The sequence below is a fragment of the Metopolophium dirhodum genome, chromosome 2 (genome assembly GCF_019925205.1).
Source record: "Metopolophium dirhodum isolate CAU chromosome 2, ASM1992520v1, whole genome shotgun sequence".
NCBI lineage: Eukaryota > Metazoa > Arthropoda > Insecta > Hemiptera > Aphididae > Metopolophium > Metopolophium dirhodum.
This window is the reverse complement of record NC_083561.1, coordinates 17,704,443-17,725,642: the sequence shown is the minus strand read 5'-3', so window position 1 is coordinate 17,725,642 and position 21,200 is coordinate 17,704,443. Positions and strand designations below refer to the sequence as shown.

At 26.6% G+C, this 21,200-nt stretch overlaps 2 protein-coding genes across 4 annotated transcripts in view; both read left to right on the top strand.

Annotated features, from left to right (window-relative positions):
• LOC132938507 (ankyrin-repeat and fibronectin type III domain-containing 1) overlaps positions 1–21,200 on the top strand; it is a 160,279-nt gene that overhangs the window by 649 nt on the left and 138,430 nt on the right. The window contains exons 1-2 of one of the 3 annotated variants that reach the window (XM_061005377.1): positions 14,104–14,379; positions 18,616–18,749. In XM_061005377.1, the coding sequence (XP_060861360.1) occupies positions 18,616–18,749 (134 nt within the window). In that variant the 5' untranslated portion in view covers positions 14,104–14,379. Of the gene's footprint in view, positions 1–14,103; positions 14,380–18,615; positions 18,750–21,200 lie in introns of those variants that run through there. The other 2 variants (XM_061005380.1, XM_061005378.1) reach the window with 2 other exon arrangements.
• Positions 2,683–3,048, top strand: LOC132938202 (uncharacterized). The gene has a single exon (XM_061004903.1). It carries the CDS (start codon positions 2,683–2,685, stop codon positions 3,046–3,048), a length of 366 nt encoding a protein of 121 aa, XP_060860886.1.

The following is a 21,200-nucleotide window of genomic DNA, read 5'->3' as shown; positions in this document are numbered from 1 at the left end:
AAGTTTACAGAATTCTTACAAAAAAACTTGTGAAAATATAAACAAATTAACTGTCAACAACATCAATAAAATTAACTTCAGCAAATATCCATAATAAAAAAGGTGGGCAAGTGGATGTCGCTCTGCTGTACTGTAGGTTACAAGTGGGTCACTGTATAATGGATGGTATTAAATTTGAATTCAATGATATATCATTGTATAAGAAAAACGATTCTGAGTGGAGACGATATGTCAGTCTAGGTATAAGACATATTATACACTTATCTATGGTATTAAAAAAAAAATTGACCTATAATAAATTCCAAATTAATCATATCACAATATCCATTAGGTACATATAACGCGTTATACATCAACAACAAACCGTGATACTATCATCATAATATATCGATGAAAATATTACAAATTAGAAGTTTCAAGTGCCCACGAATAATATTATACAATCACAACAAAATAACTAAAATAGTTATTCTAGGTTTTTATGTAATTTCGTCCTAATTTGAACTTAAAATGACTATACAAATAAACTGTGCTTGTGTATTTTTTAGATTTTTTGGTAACCGAATTATCTATTTACATGGAATCTTGTTTTAAATTTTCAATCCTTAGCTATAAAAACTGAACATTTTATAATTTATTAATTACAATGGTTGATAATTTTCGAGATTTTGATAAATTCTGTCCAAATTTGATCTTTAAATGCTTATAAAAAAAAACTGTGCCTATGTATTTTCAATATTTTTCAACTGCTATTGTAAAAATATATCAGGAGTCTTGTATTAAATTTTTACACTTTTTGGCCCAACAGATAAAACTTTATTGATATTTATAGAAAAAAAAACTAAAAAAATTGAAAACTGAAAATGCCCGTAAACAGCTCAAAAAGTGTCAAAATATTTTCAAAATTGTATGGTGTATAGGAAATGCTAATATAAACATTCAGTGAAATTTTCATGTATCTACAGTTATTCGTTTTTGAATTACAAGAAAATAAGGAAATCGGTACATGAGAAATCGAGTGAATATCTAATGTTGTAAAAATATGAATTTAAAACGCTCATAAAAATTTAATTTGACTTTCTTGTAGAAATTTTTTTTTTGATAAAGTTAGACAAACTTATGAGGAATCTTGTATTAGATTTTAAAATCTTAGATTTAAAAAGAAAATTTTTTATGAATTTCTAACTCAAAATAATTTGCAAATTTTCGTGATTTTTCCGTATTTTTTCAAGATTTGAACTTTAAACGTGTATAAAAAAAAACTGTGACTAAGGATTTTTAATTTTTTTCATCTGCCTTTGAAACAATAACCTAGGAGCCTTCTATTAAATTTTCAAGCTTTTTTACCCAACAAATAAAATTTTATTGATATTTATAGAAAAAAAATTTAAAAAAACTGAAAACTGACAATGTCCGTAAACAGTTCAAAAAAAGTCAAATTATTTTCAAAATTGTATTGTGTATAGAAAATGCAAATATAAACAACCAGTGAAAATTTCATGCATCTACGGTCATTTGTTTTAGAGTTACACCAATAACCAAAATCGATTTTGTTAAAAATCGATTTTGCGTAAAAATTCCCGTTTTTCCTTAATTTTTCTTTTGTTTTTCACATCACTTTTGAAAACTACTGGGAAATTAAAATTTTGACCTCCCCAATGCACCAACGATATTCACTTTCCCATCGAACAAGATACTGAAGTCGAAAATCGAAGCATTATTTCGACTACTTATCGTGTACACAGACACAAAAATAAAAAAATAAAAAAAAAAATAAAAAAAAAAACACACATCATTGTAAAATCAATACATTCATCGTTTCACTCAGAATCTAAAAAACAAAAGCCCCCATTAAATGATTATATTTTGTTCTAATTATTATATTTATTTTTTTATTAATTTAGTGTAGCTCAATTAGGTAATTAATAAGTTATTTATAGAGATAGGGACATTTAGAAGATGGTATTTGTTAAATATTATGACGTATATTATAATTTATAATAGTCTGTTAATAACGTAACGAAATAATCTCAAAAGCTATTAATCACATAAATAGTTCAGATTTTAACATAATATTCTATGTATATCCGTGTAGATATTGAATATTTGATAATTTTTTCACCAATAAGTGCATATTATTTTACACACATTTTTGTTGTAGACGCCAATTAAAACTTGTCTACATAAAATTATTGTGATTTGTGGAATACTAATAAGACATCTTTTTGATCATCGCGATTACCTATGATTTTCCAGTAATCAGAATACAGTTATCACTACTACCCAAAAATGACTCGTCAACATCTTGATAGTTATTTGGTGGAGCTTATGTGGTGTCAAACTCATAATGATCAAGTTATTGGAATTCTAGTGTTCATTGCATAACATTTTAACATATTAGAAGCAATAAGCATAAAGTTTGCCGTATTGTTACATAGCGATGCGCGTTGCTTGCCGTGCACACACACACACATCTTTAGAACTCCCACTACTCCTACGTCTGCTGCAGTACTGTCGTAGTGTCGTCGTCGTGCGTCGGCAGCGATGTATTATTTCATATTTGGCATTGACGCATTGTGCACTGTTACTGTTGTGTTATCGTCGTAGTGTCGTCGTCGAAAAACCCAAACAAAAATATTATTATTATTTAATTATTATTTAATTTTATTATTATTAATTAAAATGGAATATCATTTAATTCCAATACCAGGCGATGGAAATTGTTTATTTCGTTCCGTGTCACATTTAATATTCGGCACGCAAGAAGAACATCGAAATATTCGATTAAGAGTGGTTAACTTGGTGGTAAATAATTGGGATGTGTACAAAGAATTTGTCATTGGTGATCTTTCGTATAGACTGCCTATTTATAATTCTAATGATTACGAACAATTGATGAGCCTAGATGGCGAGTATGCTGGTCACGTCGAACTTGAATGCATTAGTCGACTTTATTCAAATCATACATTTCGTGTGTATAGATCTAATGATCTTAATGCATTTGTAGATTATGGTTCTGGTGTTAGTGGTGTTACAATGTTTAATTAATTTTTTTCTGGCAATGGTGACGCAGGACATTATAGTGTTTTAGTTTTTGGTAATAATATGAATATTCAAAATTCATTTATCCTACCTAAAGAAATAACTGTAAACGCTAATAGTAAGCGTAAAACACATTCTTTAACTGGTAGACGAGAAAGAAAAAAACATAAAGAAACCCGGAATCACAGTGTATTATTGTTTAAATTATTTTATAAATGCGCTTTATCACATAATATAGTTCACGTTACTCCTTATAATTTGGGTAATTTAACATTTCAATGTGAGCATTGTCATTCGTTGCACTTTGAGTGTGAAAAAACGACTAGAGGGCATTTCAGTTTATGTTGTGGTAATGGCAAAAATCTTTACCGGAGAGCCGTTTGCCTAATGAAATATTTGATTTGTTTGTTGGTGAAAATGATGAGTCCAAACATTTTAGAGAACATATACGTCAATATAACAGTGCGATGTCATTTGTCTCTTTTGGTTCTCACATAACATTACCATCGGGGTATGGGCCTTATTGTTTTAAAATACATGGTGATATTATATCATCGTATTAGTTCCCTTTATCCTAGCTCAGGCCAAAATCCATCGTATGGTCAATTATATATTTTAGACTTTGCTGAAGCAAACAAAGTTAGATTAAACAAATCACAAAATATATTACTTAAAAGTTATTTACTTGATAAATTACACAATGTATTATCTAAAATAAATCCATAACTATACAAATACTACCAAACAACAAAAAAGATACAATGATTATAGTTTATAAAGAAATTCTATAACAATATCAATACATCGTTGTTTATCATTTGTTTATCAATTGTTTTGTTTTGGGTGGAATATTTACAGTTTTCCCATGTATAAATATCTTGCGTATACCTATCTATAAATGTAATTAAATCTTAAGAAATTAAATTATTGTCCATTATCTATATGTTTTTCCTTTACATTAATTGCACATTATTCTAACGATGTATACATAAAAGTATGATACATCTTTATATTTATTTATAATATACAATTATTCAAAGATTTGCTTTTTCCCACCGTACCCCGGCAGCGAAGGGTAATTCAGCTAGTTAAATTTTAATATTTGTAAATACTTTTAATTTTATATTAGTTTAATTTCTTTTTTCCTTGCCTGTACTATTTTATATATTTTTATCAATTGTATACTGTTATACAGTTGTAACTTGTGATTCACATTTCTGTGTAAATTATCCAGTTGTATAATGTATGTTTGACAAATACATTTTTATTCATCCATCATAGTTATACCTTACAATAATATCCTTGCCCAAATACCTAATTAGAATAATTGAAGACGTAAGAAATATGTCATAGTAAAAAGTAAAAAGTAAAATATTTTTAATATTATTTATAAGTTTATAACTGCACGTATATCTACTTGTTTTCAAATTTAAAGTTGCTGATTAATATGGTATATAACGTATGCAACATATTTAATATAAATTACCTATATAACCGTTTACCTACAATTACTTACCTAAAATTGCATTGAGTAGTCAACAGTTTACCTATCCTGATTACGTTGTGGGCGTGCTCATAATGATGTATCCATGGTTTGTAAATTCAAATTTAATAATATGAAACCTTTAGGCTTTAATATTTTGTCTGCTGGAAATACATCAATGTGTGGTATATATATGTGACGTTAGCAGTTTGGGATTTAAGGAATTGTTAATGTAATTTGTTTTTTAACGTGATACTTTGTAATTTGATTATACGTAGATACCTTATGTTCCTCGTCTTGAAAGTTCAATGAGTTTTTCTTATTTTTTTTTATTTAAAACTCTTTATCCTGAAATATATCTGACGTATGTACATTTTACGAAAAATAGAACTTTAAAATAAACTTTCAGAAAACGTATACTTCTTATTATGATCCAAGCGTACAGTATAATATGTACTCAGTCTCGATTAACGCAATATAGGTAGCTTCGTAATTTATTTATTTTTAAGAATTTCCGTTCAACCAAAGCATAGACCTATAGGAAATATAGGTAATCAATCAGTATTATACCGCCGAATTATACAATCATATTATATTCATATGTCGCGAATTGCGATAACATCACAATTTGTTTGATTAAATTGAATTAAATTAGTACCTATTGTACCATGCCTAAATTTACCAGATTTACTAGAAATGTAAATTACATAAGATTTCTGTATAACTAAATTAAAATAACTATTGGTATATCCAACGGGGTCCGCTCTAAGTATAGAATAAAAGAGCACAATAACGTAAAAATCACGATATTTTTTTGCATTTTAAAGGGTCACTTGAAAAGAGGACCAATATGTTAACACTTAATTTAAAATATTTTCTCTGGAAATCTAGACCCATTATCGAACATTTTTTTAATGGGTTATGAATTATGATATAAAGAAATAGCAGTATAAACAGTTTAAAAACTAAATGTACTTACTAAAAACGTAAAACTATTGAAAAAACGTATTGCGAATATCAATCATGCCAAATAATGATCAGTTGAATTTTGATTTACTGTGTTTTATACTAGGTGAATCACAGTATATAGCAAAAACTCCCGAGCCATATTTTTTAAATTCTACTCATAAAACACTACCTAAGTTATCCAATAAAAATTAGAATTAAATGATAAAGGGCAAGTTATGAATTTATTTCCTCCAGTAAATTCTAATATTCCAGAAATTGCATGGAAATGTAATAGTTCCGTATATAATTTGCAATGTTCTTACATTATACTTAGACTTTTAACATTATTAAATCATTTTTTCTCTCTCTCCTTCAAATTAATAATTATCATCATTAAAAAATGATAATCAATTGGAGGCGTGGCTCAAGACACATACAACTGCAGACTAAGTCTGATTGCTTATATATATGAAGCATGATTGGATGTAAATTAAGTTGTAATGTAATGAAGTTCACATGCGACGATGAATAACAGCTAGACACTGCAATACGGCTTTCAGCTTCAATCTTTTTCACATACAAAAAAGCATCGAACAGACGCCGGGAAACCAATGTCAAACTTTCAGAGCGTAATATAATAGATACATGCCCGATTACTACTTGCGGATCCTTTGGTCAAATTAAAGCCTAAAACAAATCAATTATTAGTATCATAAAAAAGATGACGTATCCGTTACCATTTCCAGCCGTGGCTCAAGACACATCCAACTATTATTTATTTATTTCATATGAGTATCATTGTTATTATAGATTAATGTATGTTAAAATCGTCTGCTAATAATTGAACTTAGCTTGACGACTTAAGTTAAAAATTTAAAAATACTATAGCATAATGAATACATATACCTAGTCAATACTATCATTGCTATTATTAGTGTATTATTAATCAATTAGTGTTTTGAAATCGGCAAGCTCGTTCAGTCACCAAAAGACTATATTTTAACATATGTCTATAGGTATAATAGTTCAAATACTTCGCTATAAAATATCACAACTTTTAGAGTGGTTTTTTTTTATATTCAGCGTTTTTTTACTTGAAGTTTGGCAGTGTGTTATTGCTTGGAGTATAATTACGATAAATTAAAATAATATTATGCTTTCACATAAGATTTGATAATGTATTCATAATAATTAGTTAAATTCTTTACTGACCATAGCCGGGCTAGAACATTGTTTTGTATACCACCTACAACCTATTCTTATCATAGTCGATTACATTCAATATTAAGTAAGTACTGCTTCCAGTTTATCACTATAGGGCTTTTCATTGGATAGAAACATGATAAATATAATGTAAAACTATACATTTTAATTGTGACACAGGGAATGTTAAATGTCAATATTATATTTTAATCTAGGCCTCTAGGCCCTAGCTAGGGCTTCAACAAAATATAGAAAGAGCTATTATTAATCTGTTAGTACAATAATATTATTAAAAGTATTTTATACTATTTAAAATAAATAATGATACACAAAAACTTGAATAAAAATTGAATAAAAATTTCAAGATTTTGTCTCACACACACATTTATCAAGATACTGGCAAGAAAAACCACTTCCATTAAAATACAATTTTTTTTATACATAAATACTATTTTAGGTGATGAATACTATGGATTCTTTGTCAAATACTATTTCAAAGAATAAAACTCCTGCCAAATATTTTGCAACTGATCTAAATCTACGAGTTTCTTATTCCAAAAAAATAATATTTAGAAATAACCTTAATAATAACCTTAGAAATCAAATTGCATGTCAATATCGTTAGTCAATACCACTATGTATACCAGGGTTGATACTTATTATTATTTACGTTTTTCAGATAATATATTATAATATATAAAATACTTGCATGGTTTTAATTTTTCGAAACGATTGTAAAATCTATACACAATGTAGATAAATATTTTTATTACAAATGCATTAATTGTATCAAATACTATCCAAAAAATGAAATATAGCAGCAAAAAAGTTTGACCGAAGGTTATATCTGATCAATTCATGGTTTAAACGTGGCTTTCTAGAAAGTTCAAAAGTGTTCTAGAGAAAATTTCGAGACGAGATATTTTAAGTGGATTTTAGTTTGGGGTGGAATACTGGAATCTTTGATGTAGTTTAATAGTTTCATTGATTGTTTTGACTCAACCTAAAAATTAGTCATTATCATTATATAAATCTACAACAGTTTACAATCCGACGGCATTACTGTTTACTTTGTAAGAAAGCATATTTATAACTAATTATATGTATTTATAAATATAATAATGTATATTTTTGGATTGATATATATATTGCTATTTTAAACTTTCTTTTATATTTATTTTATTTTAATTACTTAGTAATTTAACTATTTAAGAATCAGTTTTACAAAAACAACTAGTAACTACGTTCCAAAATATATTTTCAATGCTATCTAATTAAAAATATTTTTATTTATCCGACAATCTCTGTTATGTTTCAATCGTTATTTGTAAATTGTTTTCCGATACTTTATTCGATATTAATTATAACCGTTGATCGTTGCTATTCCATTATCCGTTAAGGTGCATTCACAGATGTGATTGGACGTTATTTTTTTGGTATCATGTAATAGCCAAGTTGAAACTGGGTCTGTCAAGAAATTACTACAGCTCAACTTTTAAACCAATGTGTTTACCGGTTGTAACCATATAGTTACCACACCCTCGCACGACACGGCGTAGTTTTGATTCCGGCTTTATCCGTTTTTTTTTATAATTAAATAATAATAATAATAATTTTATTTAGCAAAAACAATATACAATTATTATTCACTGATAAATACAAATATACGAGATACATGTTTGCAACTCCCTTTTAAGCATAAAGCTTGTTTTGGGGGATATGTTATTCGTTATCAGTTTCAATCGTTTTGTGTTTTGTGTTTTGTGGCAATAGTGTCATACACATCCAGCAAACATTTTTAATTTAAGCAATATTATGTTTATAAAATAATTATAAGCTACATTTTATTTTTATATTTAGTTATCATAAAACAAAATCTGGTTTATTTGCTGTATAGTAAGGTTTGAAACGAAGGTAATATTTTTAATTTATTTAAAATTTAATACATTTACGGTAGTATAACTCATTGTAATGTATAAGATAATTGTAATGTTCTGATGAATTTTTGTAATGAATGAACGGATGGATGGATGGTTATTTCTGTAACAATACAGAATATATTCGATTAATACAATAAAATATATTAGTATAGAAATAAACTATAGTATAATCGCTTTCACGAAAAGTGGCGGGTAACTGCAACGCTTCCAGTTGTTGATTCACCCGTAAACAGTAATTCTCATTTTTTCGTAAACTGTAACTAAGAAGCGGAATTCCTTATATAATAATAAAAAACGTGTACTACCTACGCATGCAGTTTTATTTTATTTAAATTCTACAGCAAGTATTGAAGTATGATAATAATGATAATAATAACGATCTTATTTATTCATAATATTATTATTATTAATTATATATTATAATAATAATTTAGGTGACTTTAAAACCTATTATATTATTTTTTTACAATGCGGTTGTCATATAAATGTTTGGACTATAAAATAATTATATATGCCAGTGAATCAACAGCGTACAACATTATTCGTGTAGCATAATAATAATATGAATAATAAGGTGCCCGAAAAATATTGTACTACTCAGCTCGTTCAAAATACAAATTTAAACGTTGGGCGGCCGCCAATAGAGGCAGTTGATATGATTTACTAGCAGTGTTGTCGCCAAAAATCGCATTGAACAAACGAAAATACATTTGAAAACTCACAAATTTTGTATAATATTTTCAATCACACTATAGGTACGGGAAAATCATCTTGCTAACGGATCACACGCTTGTAAACGCCGAAGAAGTAAAGGGCAGCTCCCGTGATATTCCGTACATATAAATATAAATAAATCTTAAAACCCTTCAAAAAAATGTTTTCCGTTTTTATGTTTAAATTTATTATATATTTATTATAAGAAGCTAATAACTTTAAATTAAATTAATCAACTATATTTTGTCAACGCGTTTGAAGATAATTATGTATATAGTTGATTTTTATATGGAAACTTATTCTAATATAACCAATATATCGTTGGAGTGTTGCAAAAATAAATATTATATAACAATAACTTTTTGCTATAGGTAACCAAAAAAATAATGATATACACACTCGTATTTGGAAATCAATTATTAATTAGCTTCATACCTCCAAACTTGTACATATAACATCTACTATAGCCTGTATATATTTATGGAAATTACGTTTTAAAATGTTAAAAATATTAATTCTAAATAATGATCATAGCATAAAATATACAAGAATAACAATAATTAATAAATAATGGTATCTATACGAATAATTTTACAAGAAAGGGAAATCAGTGAATCACAAGTACAAACTAACCGTACTAATACCTAGTCGTTAACTTCCTGGTATGTGTAGGTTAGGTTAGGCTAGGTATACACAGGCACCTACGTAATCTATGAATCTTGAATTAACTATATCTAATAATAATAATAATAATAATTAATGTAATATAATTTTATCAAATTAAGTGTAATATACCTATTACGTGTAATAACACGAAGACATCATTAATAAATAATAATATATCTTTAGAAATTATGACAACAAAAGTCACGACGGCGGACTCATTCAGCTGTAGGTACTGTAAAATATTTGACCACAGGTTATAAAAAGTAATGGTAATTTTAATGTCATTTTTTTTAAATATTTAATTTAAGTGTGTTAAATAATTGAATAATTAGCATGCAATTGAATATGTTATGTAAGTGCTAACTAGTAACTATCTTTTTCAGAAATATGATTATAGATCATAACAATATATACATGTATGAGTATTAATTAAAGTTTTAATAATTATTGACATTTAAACAAAAACATTTTTCTTGAAAACTTTCATGCAGTGATCACTCTAATAGTCATTTTAATTGCATAATATGTTAGTAAGCTACCTAACACTAAGTTTTTAGTTTTACTTCATAAACCAACTTTTTTGAAATATTAAAAACGCAATGTTCAAACTTTATACTTCATTCTTCTAAATATTACCTGCCTGAAAAGAACTTTTGAATACTTGCAAGCTATATATTATAGTGAAAAGGAAATAATTAGTTTTGTATTTAATGTTTATTTGTTGTTTTTCTGATTTCTGGTGGTTAATTAAATGAAGTGGACTTATTATTAGTCAACATCACCGATTATATTATAATGCACCCGAGTTATCATTAATCATATCGTTTTAACTAAAGTACCTATACTAACGTACGTTACGAGGTCTTGGATGACATATGATATAATAGTATGCAAAGTATCATATGTTTAATCAAATTTTATTTGGAAACCACGACTTTAAATGAAAATTTTATTCCAACCGTATCTGTCTCAGATGTTACTCCGTAATTTTTACAATCCAATATCCTAGATCAAATTTAATCGTAATAATTATAATACTATTTTAAAACGAGAATATTCACAAGTAAATAAAAAAAGAATGAGGATTATTTTTCATTTAAATTTTTAATATTTTTTGATAAGAATATTTTGATTTTGTGCGAGTCGTTTAATAATGTATCAAGTTAATTTCAAAGTTTTAACTTAAAAATGTATAGGACCAAAGAAGTAAATATCAAAAATTTAATAAAGAGAATTTAAAAAAAGTTATAACCTTGTGGTTTTAATCCGAAGAAAAAATATGTTTAATCTGTTGTTTATTATTTACTTTGTATTAATTACGTAAATATTATTTAAACATATTAAATATGGTTTATGTTATTAGCTATAGATCCTTTACAGAGACCAAATAGTATAATATTGTTCTAGAGTTATAAAATCTCTGAGCAGGCATTTTTTTTATATTGAATAATTTTTAGCAGAGGCTCAACTAAAACGATTTGCTTGAGAGATTGAATATTGAAGGGTATCGTACAGATTGACCGTTTTCGTCTATATCTAGACGTCTACACTTTGTATATCTATTGAATATGTAATTTTAATCCTCATATTCCATATTTGGTATAGATATCGAAAGGATACACATCCTTTTACCCTAAAGAATATTATACTACATACATATGCCATATAGGTGCTTGGGGGCTTAGTATATAATACAAACAACAATAATATTCAATATTTTTTATAATATCTGTCTGGTTTTGTTTAAAGATATAATATTGCAAGACATTTTCATGTCTGTAGAGCTGTTAATATCAATATTAGTATATTTTGTTAACAGTCAAAGTCAGTTCTAAGTTACTAACCTAAAAATTGGACCTATAACTATTGGTTAAACAATACATTTTTTTCTAAAGAAAAACTGTAATTTAATTGTAGCTATTTTTAGATTTAAGTAAAAATATTATTCAGATGTAAAGTGTAAAACTTTAAAATACTATGACCATATTTCCATTAATTATATTATTTCTTGCATACACATTTATGGAAACACTGTAATAGTGTTACAATATACTTTAACTATTAGTAGTTATATTATATTATTACCTGACATATTATTCATCTTGACATGTTAATTATTACCAGCTATTGATATTTGTTGTAGTCATAATTTTCAAATAATTATTGTGTGAATAAATTGTGGTGTAAAAATAAAACGTTTAAAATTATACGAAACATAATAAAATTATAATTTTAACATATTACTAGCTTTAATAATGTGTCTATATAAATTAGTGTGATGACATAATATTGTTTGTTATTTATTATGAAGTTTATCTGGTGGTCTATTATTATGGTGTATAATAATAAATATTATTGTAATATATGTTTCACAATTTTAATAAAGTTACAATTGTACTTAATTAGTCAAATACAATGTCAAATGACTTTGTATGACATTTGACCATTGTTTCAAGTTATTTTATGTGATTTATCGGAGGTGTATTATATTGTGTATTTTAAAACTTAACAACGATGACCATTATCATAAAATATTGAGTTTTTAATGGCTAATAACATCGAGTAAAAGGTTGTAAACTATCGCATAGAAATAATTTCTACCAAAGAGCAAGATTAGATGGAATCAGGTATATATTACATTAATGTGCCTCAATGATGGCTTTTGATAAACGAAGAAGTAGAAAGAGCAAGATTTTCGGTGAAAATAGATTTAGAATGAGACATGAACAATTTTTATTTATTAAGATCTCAAGGGTTTAGTTTAACGCCGTATACGGGTTTAAATTTCACGCGAAAGATCGTAATTCTGTATACGATTTACGGCGTTAAATTTTGATCAAGTTTTAATATATTTCGTTTCTGTTTGAAAGATGATACCGTCTACGTATTATTTAATGTACTTATTACAATCTTTGATAATACCTAATTACATTATATCTGTTGTATAGATGATTTGAAAAAAATATATTTCGATATTTTAATTTTAAATTTCCAGTTAGAAATCTTACAACTATCAATATAAAAAATACTGTGGTTTACCAATGAGAAAAAACTGAAAAATATGGGTTGAATTCCACTGATGTAAATATATTATTATTATTTAACTTTGATATCTAATTTATTGGAAACGATCTATACGAATATATATTTGACATATATATGTATAGAGCGTTTTTCAAAATTATGTTTCAGTGAGTATAGGAGCATAGTAAAATAAATAACAACGGATACCCATTAAAAGTTGTGGTTCAGTATTCTGTCCTTCGTAATTTGCAATGCTCATTACTAAAAAAAAACAATTTGTAAATTTTATATTCGATAATGTACAGTATATGTATGCATGTATGTATGTATGTATGTATGTATGTATGTATGTATGTATGTATGTATGTATGTATGTATGTGTGTATGTATGTATAATGTATATATGTATGTATGTATGTATGTATGTATGTATGTATGTATGTATGTATGTACCACGTACGTGTGTGTGCGTGTGCGTGCGTGCGTGTGTGTGTTACATATATATGTAGCGATTCCTCTGAATAAGTTGCCAAGGGGGCAATTTAATATTATTCGAGACTAAGATATAAATAATATAATTATAGTATAATATACCACAACGACTATACTATTCTGGAAACTATAATAAACCAGCTAATTTATGTGTTTTTTTTTAAAAAAAAAACGTAAGTTCAAACAACTGATTACAACGTTTAGATAATATTATGATAATATTATAATAATTAAATGTAATATTCCATGCATTATATTATTAATATATGTGTATCGTGTGTGTGTACATATTGCGTGTTGTTGATGTTGTAATAATATAGAGGTATAACCATAGACCTATAAACTAAGTTTATACAACACCTCGTATAAACCTACCTGCCTACCGAAGAAGAACTTTTGGTTTGTTTTGCGGGGAAAAGATAGGCGACCGGGAAAAAGCTCGAGAATAATTTCGGACACTTTACCCTTGAGCGCTCGAATGCGATCCAATAGAATGCGCCGCTGTCCCACGTGACTGGCAGCGCGTGCGACGTGGTCTGAAAAGCTTGAGGCCTGCAACCCTGGAAAATCCAGTAGAAAATCGACTCTTCGCCGTACGTACCGATATAAGCGCGACGCTTACAGCAGTGTGATATATCTGCAGTCCGTCTGCACAATACACGCGTTTTCGTTTTGCCGTTCGTAAAAATCGATTCTTAATTAAAATGATAAAATTGATCGCCGTTTTCATGCAGTATACGAAATGTGTCGATTGGTTTTTTCGCTCTAGTAATCGTTATTATTCAATCCTGTCGTTCGTCCATGACTAATTTTTTACTCAGCTCGTGTCAATATTACTTTATCATAATATAAGATCCATAGTGAAAAGTAAGTAAACTATACGAAGAAATTAATAGTTTTTTTTAGAAATATTTAATTGATAAGTCATACGAGCTATTTTTCATAACATATAATAACGTCTGAGAATTTTTCATTGTATTAAAAGGTATTCGAATACGATTCATTTTAATAGTTAAATAGGTCTAGTGATTTACGTAAAAAAATTCCTAGGTCTGTGAGAATATAGTTAATAGTGATTTTTAATATTCTTGTTATTCACTGTACGATTGGTTTTCTATTTTCGCATTAATCATGTTCAAAATATCGTATAACATGGTATAATAAAGTCCCTATTTTATTTGAATATTATAATGATAATAGCAACGACCGCAAGCTATATAATATATAAGCCAATATATATCAGCTAATAATAGTCATTGTTTGTAATGTATTTGTTATTTTTGTTCAGACTAATTTTCGCATTGAGTATTTTTGAAATTTCAGCCTTATCTATTTTTTTTTGTTACTTCATATTTTAATTTAATTAGTATTAAAAACACATACTTACATTAGTAAAATTAGTCTTACATTTCAAAATGTATAACTTTTAAACATTTAAAAAATGTTTATATGAAATATAAATGTAAATTATTTACATATTTTTATTTTTATGGTACTAAATCAATATACTTATATTATACTACCTATTTAACTTTAAAATTATTAAATATTTTGGTTGTAAATCATTTGCTTTAAATATTCGTTTTATGTGTAACTTTTCATGTTATATTTTTTATAGAATAATTTAGTATTATTCCTATTCAGTAGAGAAATAGGATGACATATTGCTGAAAATCCCAAGTGGTTCCACTTTCAGTGTCTAGAGATATTATTCAATATAGATAATTTTAATTTGACGTATAAATACAGAAATCTCATGACATGTCGGTCTCGCTTTTAGTGTGTAATATTATTTTATTTTTGTCTTTCACGTTGAGCTTTATATATGTATTTATATACACTACGCCCTACAAATCGAATCATGGTATCTCTCATTCGTACACATATTTTAAGCTTATTTAAATAGGAAATTACGTTGAATTTAAGTGACACCCAAATATATTTTATTGATTTCTTCTTATTAATTATTTGTACACGTGAGAGTTATGAGTGATAATTGATGAGCAAAAAAATAGAAAATTTTTAAATACTTACGTGAGATTATAAATGAAATATAATTTCATACGTAAAATCACTTGGAATCTTTTTATATATATATCTCGTGAATGAATTCATATTTTTAAATGTTTACGAATATAAGAGCAATTATAATTTAACAGGACAATACGAAACCCAACACAATGGTATCATAATGTTTAGTTATTGGTTATTTTATGCAAAAATGTCTTTAAAATGCATTTCGTAAGACCGTAACGATAATGTGGCATGTGCGACTATAGTGCTTACTTCGTATTAATTACACTACGGATGTTTAGAAATCCTGTACTAACCGATTTTCTACTGACCGTTCGGCACGATAATATTATTATTGTTGTCGTATTCCGTTTCTATTATATGTTTGCGGCGTCATCGCGAGTACCACGTCTATGCGTACACAAAAACTACCGACTGTTTATTTAGCGCAGTGGCTTTATAAAATATATAAAAGCGTGTGCCCGGGGCGACGAATTTTAGAGACGGTGTCTGTTAAAACAAAATATTAACAATATGATGTGCACGTCGAACGGTTTCATGAAAGCACAACGATAATATATGGTCGTTAAAAGTGTTGGAATGAGCGGGCGTGCCAAAATAAAATATCCTTAGTTTTCAAATAAATTCAATTCGCCGCGCCGCCGCCGTTTTTGCGGTTATATTGTATTATCTTTTTGTGATTTCAATCAGAATATACGGTATCCGTGTTAAACCGATTTCATTCACTAGCATTATAGTTTTATTTAATATATATATACTCAGTTGGGCCAGGACTTTTATACTCTAAAAAAATACAAAGGACAATGTCATTATAAAAATACACAAATGACTTCAAAAACAACTTGAAATAATAAAATGAAAAACTATAAGTAGGTACCAACATAATATTATGTTTGTACGGTAAATTATAAATGTAATGGAAAAATCGATATTAAAATAAACTATAGTCGTCGTCATAATTATAACAAATGTACTGAATACATTAGAGGATTGAATTAAAACACGCCTTCTTTTTATCGGTTTCAAATCTGAAAATAAATGTCAGTCTATTCAAATTAAATAAAGTTTCTAATTTTAACTACTTATATTTTATTTTTGTATCATCACATTTAATGTATGCATTTTACGAGCCTATACAGTACAAGAAAAATAGTTTTGTAATTTTCCCACATAGCACACATACACACACAAAAAATTAAATGTTGTTTTAAGCAGTATCAACATATTGTTAGCTAGGACACCATCATATACCTAGTAAAAAAGGCAACATCGGAGTTCCATATAATGAGTAGTGACTAGACATTAGACAACTGTTAAAATATATTTTAAAACTAACAACTGAAGTAATACGATTATTTGTACATTTTCGGCTTCATGATAAATTTATTTTTAATTTTTTTCGCCGGAATTCAGATCTCAGGAGGTTACATGGACGATTAACTTTATGGGTACCTACATATTATTATTATTCATTAGCAGTAAATTGTACAGTGTACACAACACTTGGAATAATAACATCAGATTTCAATAAATACTGCAGCTGTCATAGATACCTTGGAAGTTTTTCATGTACCTTCCTATCATTGATTAGCATAAGCCAAGATTGAGACCATAGTTTTATAATATTGATAATTATAGTATTATATTGTTATAACTCCTTTCCAATACATACCTCCATCACGTATTTATTGAAATAGGTATAACATATTATTATATGTATACTAGTATACTACATAATTATATGTCTTAAAATATAAATAAAATATTGTGTATGAACAATATTAGAGTTACTTCGATTTTAAATGAGTTTGTGAAAAAAAAATAACGCAAAAATTACTGTATTCTATTTTAAACGCCTAATTAAAAAAAAAAGTGAAATTTTAATTTTAATCACGCAAAACAAAAAAAATTAACTTATTTATTAATCACGTTTATTTAAAGTTAAAAACTAAAAAGCGATGATGGGTAAAAATGTCTTCGAAATTCTAATACAGGTTAAAAATAAAAAAGTAGCTTAAAATGTTTATCAATAATGGCTAATACAGTAATATACAAATCATGTGGTATCAGGACCATAAATATTACCTATATCATAATATTAATTATTATTTATTATGTATAATATATCATACATACTTTGTAAAAGTAATGAAAATTGTCTCGTTACAACGTATAATGTATATACAGAGAGAGGCAGCGAGCCACCCGTTATCTTGAGTTAGAAATAATTGTAAAAACATTTTTATTTAAAAATATTATGTAAACACTACATTTAAATCAATATGTTGATTAAACATAGCGTATGTATATAATATTAATTAATCACTTGAATTAAACCTCGTAAGTTGTAATTAAAGGCGATAACAAATTGGTTTCATTGAATGTTCGTAAATATAGGTATAAAAAAACCTAACAACAGTTTTATAATCTCATTCCATTGAATGTGTTCATCGCTAACATGGAGTTTCGATAAAGAAAAAGTTTTAAATTACCTACTAATCAGTAGATTTATAATTGTATATAAAAGTAAATAACATATGTTATTATAGATTATGCATTATATAATGTACGTTTTTAGTAATTGGATGGTGGGTATTATTGGTGAGTTAGGTTAGGTAAGGTATTCTACACTCTATATATTTATTAGCAATAATGATCATAAAAGAATTTATTTTTATAAAACTTGTTGTGAATATCGATTTTCAAAGAATCGTAGTTTTAGACTATAAACTATAACTACTAAGTGTAAAGGCTATATCATAGACTCATATCATTTTTTTTCCATTATGGTTTTCTCTATTGAAATATACACATAAAAGTGTCATACAAATATAGTCTATTCATACATTGTAAATAATAACAATTCATTGAATACATAAATAATTTAACCAATGTGCACACTTGGTATTAAATAGTAATAACATCTCAAGTTTTAAGATACAATCCAGAGTCTTAGGTACCCATGATGGAATCGTATAGAAGTGGAGGATATTTTAGTTGGTTTTAAATAATAATTATATTTTTTATTTGAATTTTCTTGTTATTAATTAGCATTTATTGCTTTTCCAGATGGACCAAGATGATAACCAAAAATCAGATAACAAACGCCGTCAGTCTTTAAGTATTGACAAGGCTGCGTTTCTATTGCTCCGAATTAAGCGGGTGTTCAAAAAAAGAAGTCAAAGTCAACAAATTGAAAAAAGGTTTTTCTTAAAAAATATTTAATAATATTTAAGTATTATATATTATAATAAGTCAATGGTCTATTTGAAGTTGAATGTTCAACATAATATTGAAATGATTAGGTTAAGTATTATTAGTAAAACGTTTTGTGAAATGTATAAAGTGGTACCATTAAAATAATAATTTATCTAATATTAATTTAAATATTAATTTAACTTGTGCAATTCAAATTTCAAATGTTAAATAAATTGTATTCAGCTAATTAAAAAAATATATCGATAAATCGTATAAATAAATTGAAACAATTCTGAAATATTCAGAGTATTATTAAGACATATTTTACTATAACCACATAAGTTTTTCGAAATAGGTTGTAAATATTTTAAAGCAATGATAATATAAAAGGTCAAAATTAGAGCAAACGTCGAGAAATCAAAATTGAAACAGTATAACAAACTATAATTTCTTCCATGTTTCATAATAAGTCAATAGATTACATAATTATTAAGTTTGTCATAAGTAGGATAAGTGACAAAAACTTAAAATCTTCAACTTAAATGTTTAATCTTTGTTTACCAAAGTTTTACTTGTGTATTATTTATACATAATGATTTCACAATTCTTGTAACTTATAAGTGATGCACACTATTCACTTTTTTGACAAATGGTTAAAATATTCAAAATAATTAGAATACATTTTGACATTGTAGTTCTTGAAAAGTATTCCTAAACTGTACCTATTTAAATGAATGTTAAGCTAACTCATGACTAGAATAATGACATGAATATGTATTTTTATCTGTAAAGTTGTTATAAAATGTATTTGGTTCTAAATATTATATTGATTTATGGAATGGCGAGTGTACTGACGCACTGTATAAGAAACTTTTCGGATTTATAAGTGGAAACGGTGATTAATTATTTCTTATATAATATAATATATAATAGTGTTGAATAATATAAATTTTCAACTTTTGATGTTATTAAAGGTATCTAAACAAATTAATATTTATACATTTTTTTTTACATTACACAAGTATTAAGCACACAATATCATAATATTATACGCATACATCAATTTTCAATAGATTTATTTCAAATTGAATAGACTTTTATAGTTGTGTAATTCTTAAAAAAATAAAAAGTTTACACATGCATGCATTTACGGTTGAGTACAAAAAAATTAAATCCTTAGAGTTAAGTAATATTTTCCTCTTGTCATTTTTAAAAGTAAATATCATTACCCATTAGGCATCAGGAATAATTCTCATTTAAAATTCGATTTGATTTAGGTAGGCTTATTATTTCTATGTGAACAGTGTTTTTTTTTTATCCAACCTTTTGTATTAATTTGAAGATAATAATATATTATCCTTTATTAACATGTCACCAAGTCTTTTTTTGTGTAATACACTGCAACGTTATAGAATCCTATTATTTATCCGATTATAAATATTTAAATGACACTTGTTTCTAAAATCTTCATCTTTCTTTAAACATTTTAATCTAAATTTAAAATCTCATGTAATGTCTTGTGTTTATAATCCTGTTAGTGTTTGTACTAAACTAATTTATCCTAATAGTCATTGTAAGGGTTAGTAATTCTTTTTAATTCAAATGTATAATTTTCTTTTAACATGCAATCTAATTTATAATTTAAGTATGTACGTAATGCGTTGTTATAAATAAGGTGTCAAATAATTAAATAAAACGATACAACAATTACTATGTTATTAAAACATGGCTTTCTAAATTCCTTTTTATTTTACAAGGGTTAGAAATATTAATGTGATGAAAACGAAAACCGTATTTGCTTCCAAAAAGAAAAAATATTGTGATATAACATAACATATTAATAGTTTGATTAGTACATTTATTTTATAATATCAATAAAGAAAGTGATCAAAGCAATAGTTTTGGACAGCTATGGGTGAAGGATAATTCTCTTGGGAGTGAACTATTTTTGATCATATTTCTATAGCGATTTGTGTCTGCTTTATGACGCCAATTTTAGTATTGAACCATTTATTAATCATAACCATATAACTGCATATGGGTATTTTGTGTAGGTACTCTGTATGAAAAATTTTCAGGGATGAAGCCCGTTAAAAATCTTTGTGCGATTATAAAGTAAAAAATGAACTTAAAATATATTAATTTTGTAATGATACCTACATATAGGCACACGCTTATAAATACAATTTTATATTCTATAATATGAAAAAAAAGTGTATGATGTAGGTAAATACTAAAATATTATTGGTTTTTTTATCGACACCATAGGTTTGCTAGATAGATGTAAATAAATATAATGATCATACCATAAATGTTTTTTTTTCCTATCAATCATTTTTATTAATATTTGAGTACTTATTTTTTTATATGCACATTTCAACCGATTAAACTTTTATGGACATTACATACATATTATTATACGTTATATTAAACGGCTGATAAGTTATACGTACTTA

Coding starts and splice junctions, on each gene's coding strand:
- LOC132938202 (XM_061004903.1), top strand. CDS start 2,683: ATGGAATATCATTTAATTCCAATACCAGGCGATGGAAATTGTTTATTT.